The sequence below is a fragment of the Rhinatrema bivittatum genome, chromosome 10 (assembly GCF_901001135.1).
Source record: "Rhinatrema bivittatum chromosome 10, aRhiBiv1.1, whole genome shotgun sequence".
Taxonomy (NCBI): domain Eukaryota; kingdom Metazoa; phylum Chordata; class Amphibia; order Gymnophiona; family Rhinatrematidae; genus Rhinatrema; species Rhinatrema bivittatum.
In genome coordinates, this window is record NC_042624.1 from 103,052,292 (window position 1) to 103,065,426 (window position 13,135).

Genomic DNA, 13,135 nt, shown 5'->3' on the forward strand with positions numbered 1-13,135 from the left:
GGAGGTCTTTGAGAATGGGGGTTATATGGTCTGTTTTACGGGCATTTGATATGACTCTTGCCATAGCGTTTTGGAGCATTTGGAGAGGTCTTATTGTGGAGTACGGGAGATCCAAGAGTAGAGAGTTGCAATAATCCAGTTTAGATGTTAGTGTGGTTTGGATTACTGTCCGGAAGTCATGGGAGTGTAGTAAGGGCTTGAGTTTTTTTAGTACATTAAGTTTAAAGAATCCTTCTTTGAGGATGGAGCTGACGTATCTCTTGAGATTTAGTTGTTGGTCCAGGAGTATTCCAAGGTCTCTTACAACTGGTTGCGAGGATATATATAAATACTAAGGGGCCGATGCAAAAAAAAAGCACAGAAAGCAGGCGCTGAAAAGTCAATGCCTGCTTTCTTAATGTGTGCATGGCGCCTGCAAGGGGAGGGGGAGGGGGGTGCCATGCTATATTGTAATTAGGGGGTCATGTTAGCAACCTTAGCGCCTCCTTGCTAATTTGACCCCGTGCTTACCGGCATTCTGCCAGTTATGAACACAGACACCGATAAACTCGGCGTCGGTTTTCATAATTGCAGCCGGACGGTTATGAAAACTGATGCCGAGCATATCGGTGTCAGTCTTCAATGCGGCCAGCTGAGTTTTTTTTGTTTCTTTTTAAACTTTTAAAAAACTTTTTAACTTTTAAAAAGAAGTACAGAAAAGCTGTTTTTTCTGTTTTTCTATACTTCTTTTCAATGCGTTCAGCTATTAACATGCGTCTGAGACGCACATTTATTTTTTTGCATTGGAGTGAATGCAAAAGGCCACTTTCATTCTAATTAAGCATACACACTTCTGAAATGATGAGCTGAAACCGTATCAAAGAGATTCTGCGAGGACCACGAGCCCTGATTGTATCATATTCCAGCAGCGTACTTGCTAATAATCTACTTTGTCTACCGCGATAAGAAAGAGGGAAAAAAACCCCAAGTTATTTTCGCTAATGCAGGGCTTTTCCGACATGGGGACCCCACAGCCAGTCGGGTTTCTAGGATATCCACAGTGAAAAGGCATGGGATACATTTGCATATGCTGGGTCTCCCATGTCCGCAGATTTATCTCACTCCTGTTCCTTGTGGTTAGCCTGAAAACTGAAAGGGCTGTGGGGTCCTCCGGGACAGGTCTGGGAACCACAGCACTGGTAAAGCTTCAGAGTGATATCAAAACGAAGACTGGCTAGAGACTCTCAAGCCTTGAATAAAATGGATTACAAGCCAAACCCAAAAGGCGGAACAATACAAGTCCCAACGCAAAAAGACAGAGAGACTAACACTATCTCTATTGAAAATTATCTCTATCTCTAAAACTATCTCTATTGAAAACTAATCAAGCTTGATATTTCACTTGGTTGCAGCTCCATCACTGCTCTCTACATTAATGGTGGGGGTGGAAGGGAAATAGAACCAAAGAGCTAAGAGAAACAGATAAGTATGAGAAAAAAATGTGAAGCTTGCTGGGCAGACTGGATGGGCCGTTTGGTCTTCTTCTGCCGTCATTTCTATGTTTCTATGTTTCTATGTTTCTATTTAACAAACAAGGAAAACGAATGACCAGCAAGGACAATATAATTAGGGAATTGCAAGAATGTTGAATTTATTTAGTTTAGTTTATTGAACTTTATACTCTGCTTGTAAAAAAAGGTATCGAAGCGGAATGTATTTTGTTCTTCTGCAAACCAGCTCTCATCCATTTACAAACCTCTTTTCCTTCCTTCCAGCAAAATGCTTTACTCGTTTAATAATCCTGATTTGCCTTTTCTGGTCAGTACTTATGTGACTTATGCAATATTCCCTCCTTGCTGTGCAGCACGTAAGCCACGAGCAATTTACATCTGCTAAACCAGGGTCATCGCTGGGCTAAACAGCATCTCGGCGGTCAGAGAGGTGGAGGAGGGGGGGGGATCACCCTCTGACGCTGCAGCCAGCCCGGGAGAAGCAGAGGGAGAGTGGCTCCTCCCTCAATGGCACGCCTACGGGGAAGAGAGGCCTCGTGGGAACTTACTTCTGGTGCACGTCTTGCCCACCCATTCCAAGGCCCTGTGCTAAGCAGCAATAACAGAATTTTTATTAGTTTTTAAGGACGTCCTCTGTTTTCTGTTTTAGATCCCTCTCTCTTCTCTAGACTTTGATCAAGCTTTAAAAATGTTCCTGAAGATTTGAGCAGAGGAATTAGCATTCCCCCTTCTTATTCCATTCACTCTCTTTCAAGGTTCTTCTGAAAATAAGAGATGCCAATTTCTTCTGAGGTCTGTAAACAAAACATATGCTTGCAAGGTCACAAAATGAATATTTAATATGTAATTAGACTGCGAGCAATTAAACTGCTCAGCTCAGTCGGAAGTCTCAACACAGCTTATTTACCACTATCTAAATTCACATGCTGAGCTTGTGTACAGCTCAAAGGAGCTGACAACATCAGAGCAAATATAGGCAAAACTACTGTAGGGCAATGCTCCATGGCTTCCTCCACACTCACTTGCCTCAATTGATTTGGAAAGATATCTGCCATTCTCCAACACAGTTTACATTTTGAAATTTCTTGCATCAACTGGCCTCTATCGTTCCATGATGAGACAGCACCTTGAGTACTGTGTACAATTCTGGTCACCGCATCTCAAAAAAGATATAGCTACAGAGGAGGGAGACCAAAATTATAAAGGGAATAGAACAGCTCCCCTATGAGGAAAGACTAAAGCGGTTAGGGCTGTTCAGTTTGGAAAGGAGATGACTGAGGGAGGATATGATAAGAGGTCTATAAAAACATGAGGGGTCTAGAATGAGTAAATATGAAAGACTATTTACTCTTTTAGATAATAGAAGGATTAGGAGGCACTCCATGAAGTTAGCAAGTAGCACATTTAAAACAAATCAGAGAAAATAAATTTTTCACTCAAGGCACAATTAAGCTCTGGAATTTATTACTGGAGGATATGGTAAGGGCAGTTAGTGTAGCTGGGTTTAAAAAAGGTTTGGGTAAGTTCCTGGAGGAGAAATCCTTAAACTGCTATTAATCAAGTTGACTTAGGGAATAGACACTGCTATTACTGGCATCAGTAGCATGGGATCTACTTAGTGTTTGGGTACTTGCCAGGTACTTGTAGCCTGGACTGGCTACTGCTGGAAACAGGATGCTGGGCTTGATGGAGCCTCGGTCTGACCCAGTATGGCAACTTCTTATGTTCTTATGGCATTTCCAATATAATGGAGTCCAAAAAGAGGACAGACATTTTAGTGAGCAATTGAGCTCAACATGACTGAAAGTAAAATATATGGGTAATCATAATACAAACTCAGTTTCAAGAACTGGACCAAGGCAGTTGGACATATGAATCAAAAACCACATTATATAAATACAGTATCTGAATAAAAATCCACGAGAAATTCCAAAAGTCATGCATTAATGTCCAACGTGTTTTGGCTGGGTCACAGACTGTTTCAAGGCACTGAAACCATACTGGACTGCAGCTAGTGTGATCCCAACAAAGTGCTCCGTCATTACTTCCAGATCAAACATCTGCTCTTCAGAGTAGCACAGATGCCATGCCAGAGTACACGGTGCAAAGACGTACAAATCACCAGAGACTACATAAGACATTCTCAGAGTTAGGGACTTCACGACCATATAAAGAACAGAAAGAGGTTTAATGTTGGGCTCTGGCATGCATGAAGTCCATGATTTTAACAGGTCTCATACAGACTTTCTGGCCGATACACAAAGGTCCATACTCAGCCACTCTCCAGAGAGCAAGGTCAGCTGGATTAACTTATATCAGCTAACTACTGAATATGGCTGGCTACCAAAATTATCCAGCTAACTTTAGGACAGCTCTTTGGCACAACCACAACCATGCGCGTATCTTTTAAAATCCGGTGTACTTTTGTTTGGGCGAACAAAAGTATGCACGCGCGTACTTTTTAAAAATCGGCCCCATGCATGCTTGAACAACATGTTTTGGCATCCACGCCGCTCTGAAAGCTATTGCAGAGCATCCTCGTGACCAGATTACCGTAGCTGCAATCCTGAGTTGTTTCAAAACCTTGAAAGACATCTTGAACCAACTAAAGCACGTGTTGGACATTTAATTTTTTGGCATTTCTTTTTAATCTTTATTCAGATACAATATCTACACAATGTGCAGCCGATTTTCAGCCAGGTGTGTATGGCTAAAGATAACCTGGGTACCTGGCTAGATTTTAAAAGCCCATCCTGCTCCCTTTCCTATTCAGCTCAGTTTGTGTGAGTAGCCATTGTACTCTCATAAATGTTTTTTGAATAAAAGGGGGCAATGTTGCATAGGCAAGATTTAACCAAGATTTAACTTCTGGTAATAAAGTTATTTTGCATAAATAACAGCGATAAAGAATTATTTCACCTGAGTGGACATCAGCATACCACCATGCTTCCCTATATTCTATTGCGATGGTATAAGTGACCATCACACTAGGTATTGATAGCTTTAGCTTACATAGTTTATCAGCTCCCAAACTGCCTTAAGTATAATCTCACAAGTCAGCCTTTTTGTTTTAAAAATTTTCTCATGCAATAAAAAGCAAAACTTATATTGTTAAACAAGAGGCAACTTCTTATGGAAGCTCCTTAATATTGACAATATGTCACTCCCAACACGGCTTTGTATTTTGAGCTTAAGCTCTGCATCAGGAGAGTTTCAATTTACCCAACAGTATATCGGCCACATTTCTTCATTCTCAAACTTCTACTTCTTCCATTCATCCTTCATTATTATGGTAATTTTGTGTGTGGAACCCATACATAACTCTTTGATAATGACCTCCTAAATGCACACGATATTTACAATGATACACAGATACTACAACAATCATTTCAGAGACAGTAAAATTTCCTGAAACAGAATTAAAAGCAAAGTTAAGAAAACATCTATGATTAGCTGAAAAAACTAGACATTTTTGCAAAGCCAACTGAACCTATTCACATCATACTATCCACAAAAGTTAATTAAATTCAGTATTAAAAAGATTCAAAAATTCAAAGATTCAAGTTCCTTCTTCAGATGTGGCTTTAGTTTTACAAAAACACTCCAGAAACCTTGCATGATCTAATCTGGATAGTAATCTGGGACAACACAGGGTGCTTCACAGATGCATAAACTCTTCTCACCCAAGACATCTCTTTGAATGGCTAATTGACGAATAGAGATGTATTCAGGTGACATCAAGCTTCCAACTTAAATTCATTAATCATGTTCTGAGATTCTACTTAAATGGCTGCTTCTTTTTCAAAAGGTTAGCACTTAGCAGCCTTTCTTGAAGTTATTACCTTCTGTGTCTGTGTAGCTGAACAGTACTTCAAGTCGCGATTTGCAAGTTTTGTGATGTTCACTATTTTAAATTGGCTAGCTATAGGGCAACCAAACCCATTCTTATGGGCCATAGGCGACTTGTCAATCGCAGCTGCGCCATCATCAAGCTTGCAGGCTCATACATCAGCTTCCTCTTTTCCTCCAGCCCTGTTCCTCTTACCGTTAAGAGGAAACAGAGGGCCAGCAAAGCTGTGCTGGACAGTCTCCCCAAAACCTGAAGGCCTGCTGTGTCTTTCAAAAACAGTGGCATGCAGATTATTTCACAAACATTCATGGACAGCACCACATTATTTTTGCCAATCATTTTTTTTTTTTTAAATGAGGCTTTTTACCTTGAAATGCCACTTGAAAAAAATCAGGATAAATCCTAACACACAAGTGTTAAACACACACACACACACTGACTTAAGATCTGTGCTTAATTATGGATACCAAGGACTGAAGTTTTAAAGTGGCAGGACTTTAAAGCTTCAGCGAAGTGCGTCTCAGTGTTCCGTGCTCCAAAAGCCGCCATCATTTTGTGCTGCTCCGCGGATAGGGAAACAATTAAAGATAAAACGACTCATAAGCAAGCAAACTCACAAGCGGGGTGTCTTTTCCTCCGACTATGCTAAGACCGAGGCCCGATCGTCCCTTGGAAATCTCAATCACCATTTCTTGGCCAGGGACGATCGCACACGTCGCGGGGTCTGTCGGCGGCAAAGGCGATGGTGCGTTACCTGTACGTTAAACAAAGATTCTGCTGAGAAAACACCAACGTAAAACTGCCGGAATATAAAGCTACTAATATTGTAGTTAATGTGACCAGCAAAGCATAGTGCTTAGAGAAGAAGTGCCTCATATGAAGGATGGCTGCTGAAGAAGCCCCAGTCTTTTCAAGGTCTGGCATTAATTTAAATTATTTTTCTTATCAGTGAGTTTGCTTAGGTAAAAAAAAATGCCCCAAAGATGGCTCCTTACATTAGTGAAGCCTGTTCTAGTACCCACTTCAAATTTTAGTCTTGTGGCACTACAACTTTTATATGCAAAGTTATTAGCACATTTCAATATCAGCTACATTAATTAAATCGCAATCAGAGACCCTGCCAAAATGCACAGAATTTAAATCTTCCTCATCAGATTACTGCTCTTCTCCAGGGTTGACAAAAGGTCACAATTTTAAGGATACTTGTGCCCAAGTGCCAAGGTTTTACGGCCTTTCTAGGTTTCACCGCAGGACCTACTAAGTCTTTCCATGTTTGCCTCCCAGGAAACACAGACAAATAAAGGGCAACAAATGAACGGCAGGTGAGCACACATTTATGACTCACTTTCGAGGGCTGTGACCCCCTTCATCAGGTCAGTGCAGAATGAGCCTGATGAGGCGAGCATAGCTCTTAAAAACTAGTCACAAACCTATTTTAAAGTGCAGTAATTAACAGCATAAAAGAGTTATCTTAACAAGTTCATCGAGCAGATAAGACATTCAAGTTGCAGAATATCATCCTAGAGATGATGTACATACATACATATATCTATATCTATCTACATGCATCATATCTCCCAGGGACTGCCTGGAAATCACAGTAGATTTAACCTGCCAGAAGTAAATCATGAAGCTAGGCTGAAGTGGAAAATAGGCAAGGAATTGTTTGCAACAATTTTCGGATGGAGAGCTTTCTGTCTAGAAGAAAAAGCTGTTGCATACTATGTGTGGTGAACTCTGGCTCAAACGTGAGAGAAGACGGTGACGGGGCCAGAGAGATTTGCTGGGAGCTGAAGGTTAGTTTTGATTCACTCTTTTGTTGTTTCAGCTGTTTGGCAATCTAAAAGGAAATGGAATATGAATTAGGCAGACAGCTGAGAAGGCATACAAAGCAGCAAAGAACATATTCTGCAAGTCGGGACGTGAGGCTGTTCAGCAGAGCGTTATACCAGCTTGATAATAAAAACTGTGAAACTTTATTATATCTGCCGAATTATTGTACTGTAGTATGTTAATATTGAAGAAATATATCACACGGAGTACAAGCTAACAGGACCAAAACTGACAGTGCTTATTGCTCTTTTCTGCCAAATGGGAGATCGGAGTTTGATTTCTCTCCATGGTAGGCTTTTGTCACTTAGGAAGGGGGAATGCTCACAGCTTCCTGGCAGAGGACTGAACAAGTTAGTGCTTGACGACCTAGAGTGACATCCTATCCACTCAGCCACAGGAGGTCACGACACCACTTTGTCAAAGTACAGCCAACAAGGAAAACTTGATAGTCTTCCATCTATTAGAGAGAATGCGTTTTAAACACGTTTAATCTGTTTTTAAACATACATTTTCTGATGCGTGCTCCACCACACCCTGGTCTCCTGCTTCCAGAATCTGATTGCCCAAATTGTTTTTGCCATCCTGAAACAGTAAGAACATGTCCCATTAGCATTATTATGAATTTCACACCTGCTTTGATTTTTTTTTCATTAGACCGACCCTATTACTAAAATGCTAAACGGCAACTATAATATTTCTACAATAGCCTTTCATTATGTAACACACTGAATAGGCTTTAAACCCATGCGTAATAATGCTTGTTTAATGGGGTGTCATATGCTGCTCTTGGCCGAGATGATGAATTGATGCCTGCTTGCTTACAAATGACTATTTTTCGACAGTTCTTTTCTGTTTGTTTTAAAAGCAGCAGGGGACCTTCATTGATATATATTTTTTAAACATCTCTTCTATAACTATCTACTGTGACAGTTTTCAAACTAATTCAAGAGGCCTTTGACTTATAAAACAAATTTGTATACAGAAGAATCCATTCAAATAATTAAAGTTGAAAATGACTCTTTTCTGGATGGCTACAAAAAAACTATTTGTGCAGATGAGAAGCTGATTGTCCAGTACAGATCTGTACAAAGCATTCAGCTTTCTCCTATGGCATTAGAGAACTTTTCATCCATTTAAGTTCATCCATCCTTCATGAAATAACATGCACACCTTCATTTTTTCCAACATAACTGTTAAAAGCCTAGTTTTGGGGGATCAGAGAATATCAACAGAATGCAACAGATTCCTATATCTTTTGTAACGGGTTCAGTTTAGTCAAACAGAAACCGGCTTTGTGTATGCTATTTTGTTTAAATTATCTTCTTGGATGGGGGGAATGATTCGGAAAGGAATGGAGAATAAAACAGAGAATATCATAATGATTCCGCACTGACACATAACGTGATGGCACCTTGGAGAATGGTGTGCAATTGTGGTCGTCCCATCTCTAAAAGTATAAAGCTGAATTAGAAAAGGTATAGAGGAGGGCAACAAAGATGATGAAAGGGGATGAAACGGCTTTCTTGTGAAGAAAAGCTGATCAGTTTGGAGAAGAGACACTTGAGAGGGGAGCATGGCATGACGTGGAGGAGTACTCTAGAGGTTAGAGTCACTGCCTGGGAACCAAAGAAAAAAAAAGGAAGGAGATAGATCCAAACTTCATCTGGTTTCCAAATTCATAATTGCTCCCTTTTTATTTATTTATTTATTTATTTAACGTTTTTTATATACCGATAACCGTTTGCACATCGTATCGGTGTACATATAACTCAAAACATGGTAGGCAGAGCCTTTACATAGAACAGTAACTATAACAATTAAGAGTTGCAAGGCATAACAAGAGCAAAGGTATTGCGAAAGAGAGAGTGAACAATAATTATAATAGTTGTGAACTAATGTACAGTATATTTACAGGAAAGAATATTTACAAGAGAGTCCGTCATCTGGACAAATGGATTTCATTTTTGGAATATTATAATACACACTGTCCTAAAATTAAGCATCTTTTTTTTAAATTAATTTTTTTATTTTTGAGCAATTTGTGCAGCATAAGACTAGCACTCCGTTTAATTAATAAAAAAATGTTTTTTGGTTGTTTTGTCATTACACAATGTTTTTCTAAGAACCTGCATTTGTTTTGAATATTCAGTATCAATTTTTAGATCCAAAACACGTTTGAGAGACTCGGTACCATTGATTTTTATAAGACTTGACTAGGTAAAAATAATTTTTCCCACCTTGTTGTTATTTTAATTCTTTCCCCTCAATTATCACTCACACAATTATGGATAAAATGTTATTATTTTAATCAAGACCACACTATTGTGTAGGAGTCGACACGACAATAATACTGCCAGCATAGGTATTTAATTTACTTTTTGGCCATCTGTTTCATTTGGCTTCTGTACATAAGAACATAAGATCATAAGACCATAAGAAATTGCCATGCTGGGTCAGACCAAGGGTCCATTCAAGCCCAGCATCCTGTTTCCAACAGAGGCCAAACCAGGCCACAAGAACCTGGCAATTACCCAAACACTAAGAAAATCCCATGCTACTGATGCAATTTGAATCAGAGTTTTGCTGTTTGTCTTTTGATGCTGTTTATAATTTTTATGTCACATTATTTATACTTTTATTATATTCTGTGTCATGTATTCATATAGTCTTAATTCATTTTAAGTTATTTTAGCATATACATATGCTGTTTTATGTTATTTACATTTCTATATATTTATTATTTTTAAGGATGTGTCATGTTATAGTACTACCAATATATTTCTATTATATATTTTAGGATCTCTAATTAATGAATTTATGTATATTTATTGATTTTAATTAATTTATATGTTACTTTCTGCAGCCCCTGAAGCAGCCTCTTAGGTGAAACTCGGCCTGAGTCGGGCTTTGGTTGACATATATATAATTATAATAATAAAGATTGATTGAAGGACTTTGGATCTATCTCCTTCCTTTTTTTCTGGTTACCTCACGGCTTTGATAGATCTACTTCCTTGTTGCTTTTTGGGAACCAAAGAAGCCAGGGTTCAAATCTTGCATCTCCTCCTGAAGCTCCCTGTGACATTGGATAAGCCATTTTACCCTCCACTGCCTCGAGTACAAAATTATGGGCACATTTACTAAGCTGTGTTAGGCGTTTACCCTCCAGGAAAAATACCGCAGCTTAGTAATTGACCCTTTCAGATTGCAAGCCCTCTGGGGTCCTGGAAATACCTACTGTACCTGAATTAACTCACCTTGCAACAGCCTGAGCTAAATCTAAATAGTAAATAGATAAAACAGAAGTTTATAAAATCATGAATGGGGTGGAACAGGTAAATAGGGCACAGTTCGTCACCCTTTCAAACAGTAATAAGACTAAGGGGCACTCAATGAAATTAATAGGTAGTAGATATAAAACAAATCAGAGAAAGCAGTTTTTCACTCGATGCACAATCAAGTGGAATTTGTTGCCAGAGGATATGATTAAGACGTTTAAAAGGGGTTTGCACAATTCCTGGAGAAAAAAAATAAATCCAGAAACCATTATTGGCCAGGTAGAGTTGGGAAAGCCACTGCTTATCCCTAGAAGTGCCCAACAAAGAACAAATCTTTGGGATTTCTTGGGTATTCGAGACCCGAATATGACACTGCCAGAGAGACTGCATGCTGGGCTCAATGGATCTTTGGTTTGAGGCGTAGAAATAAAGGTAGGCAAATCCCTTGGGCTAACTTAACGTATTTATGACTAACTTTGGAAATTAATGCTCCCCTAGTCAGGTCAGCACAAAATGAAGTATGGCTGATCGTGTGAACACACTAGAAGTAGCGTGGTTACTCTTCAAACCTTTGGATAAGAAGAAATGAAAGTCAACATAAAAGGGGTAGGTAAGGTAATACCTTTTTATTGGTAACTTAATACATTTGTAATAAAGAAAGGCGGCAGGGACAAACTTGACCTTTTTCTCTGTGTTTGTATTTGGACAAACGTGGCAACCGCACTACTTGAATAGAAACTGAACACCTTGTACTCTGACTGATTTCTGTATTGTTATTGGATAGCTGGAAGTAAAGTACAAGCTGAAAAATAATCATAGTGTTGCTGCAAGCAGGAGGCAGAGGAAAGATGAGAGATTAATACCATTTTCCATGCTGGTTTTAAAAGAACAGCCTGGTGAAGTTTTAAAAAAAAGAAAAGTGTACTTAACAAATAAACTGGACTTTGACAGAAGGCACTGAATGGTGAGTCACAGCATCTGCCACTCACTCCTCCTCCTCCTCCATCACTTGTCAGAGGCCAGGCCACTAAATGGGCTCTGCTTCACAAGCTGCAACTAGTAGCGCCTTTTCTGTTATGTAACGGAGGAGGAACACAGCATGCAACACTGGAGAAATAAAAACAGAGATCCATTTCTTCCCGTAGTCTTAAAGGCATAAAAGACTTGCACATTTCCCAGTGCAGACAGAGAAAATAAGAGACTTCTCACAAAAGAATGAGCTGCAACAACTCTGAAAGGAACGAAGAAAACAGCACTTATAGCGGCAAAATGCGCCATATCCTGCCACCAGGCCAGAAACATGACCAAAATATCACCAGAAAAAAAAAAGAATTGTCTTTTTTTTTTTTTAATTAACTATTCTTTCACTGTCTGGTAATTTTATTTTAACCACTTTCATCATTACTTTGCTAACACATGTACAAACTGTTAAGTCAATAAAGTTTCCTAATTCTGAGACAGAGATTACAAGTAGGAGATACCACAATTCCCATATGAGGAAAGGCTAAAGAGGTTAGGGCACTTCAGCTTGGAGAAGAGACAGCTGAGGGTAGAAATGACAGAGGTATTTAAAACAATTTGTGGAGTAGAATGGGTAAATGAGAATCAGAGTTTACTCTTTCAAAAAATACAAAGACTAGGGGACACACAATGAAGTTACTAGGTGATCCATTTAAGACACATAGGAGAAAATATTTTTTTTTACTCAATGCAAAATTAAACTCTGGAATTTGTTGCTGGAGGATGTGGTAAAAGCTGTTAGTGTAGCTGAGTTTAAAAATGTTTGGACAAAATCCTGGAAGAAAAAAGTCCATAAACCATTATTATTATTTAGGAAATCCTCTGTTTATCCCTGGGATAAGCAGCATGGAATCTATTGTCCTTTTGGGATCCTGCCAGGGACTTTACTAATTTGGCCACTATTGGAAATGGATACTGGACTTGATGGGCCTTTTGGGCTGACTCAGTATAGAAAATCTTATGTTTCTAAAATGGGTTAAGGGTTTATTCAGTTAAGCAAGCATTCTTAGGCAGGGTCGCAAACAGGTCTGAATATTCATGACATGTATCTGCAGACACATATGGACTAAGGACAAGGATAATTTGCATAATTGGTTATCTTGAAATTCAGACAGATTTGTGGTCCTCAAGGACTGGAATTAAGAACCCTTGCACTAAAGAATGATGTTAAGGCATCTGAAGTAACTTATGGTTTCTGACTTTGATTTATCCTGGAAGTAAAGATAAAGCTGTGATTGATTTCTTAATTGAGTATGAATAAAAAAAACCATGCTCATTTAAATAAACTATTTTTACTCTTTTAAAGAGGACAATACTTTCTTTTTCATGTCATATTAAAACATTGGGGTTTTTGACCCAAATGATTATACTAGGTCAGGATATACAGTCTATATATATATATATAGAGAGAGAGAGAGAGAGAGGGAGAGGGAGAGGGAGAGGGAGAGGGAGAGAGAGAGAAAGATCCTGATATATATATATATATATACACACACACACACACACACACACAATATATATCAAGGCAATACACATGCACACATACCCTTAAAGCAAAATCATTTTGCAAACTTAAAAAACTGTAGTCTGGTAACAGACCAAATAATCCTTTCTTTTGCCGTTTTACAAAAGGCAGTCTGAATCTCTTTGCCCAGCATAGGCCA

General features: G+C 38.9%; 1 protein-coding gene across 4 annotated transcripts in view; it reads right to left on the reverse strand.

Annotated features, from left to right (window-relative positions):
- Positions 1-13,135, reverse strand: part of PATJ (PATJ crumbs cell polarity complex component) — a 288,430-nt gene that overhangs the window by 48,206 nt on the left and 227,089 nt on the right. For all 4 annotated transcript variants that reach the window (XM_029618990.1, XM_029618989.1, XM_029618987.1 and 1 more), the window contains 3 exons: positions 7,681-7,755; positions 7,063-7,180; positions 5,958-6,094 (listed from right to left, as the gene is read on the reverse strand). In XM_029618990.1, coding sequence (XP_029474850.1) covers positions 5,958-6,094; positions 7,063-7,180; positions 7,681-7,755 — 330 coding nt within the window. The remainder of the gene's footprint in view (positions 1-5,957; positions 6,095-7,062; positions 7,181-7,680; positions 7,756-13,135) is intronic.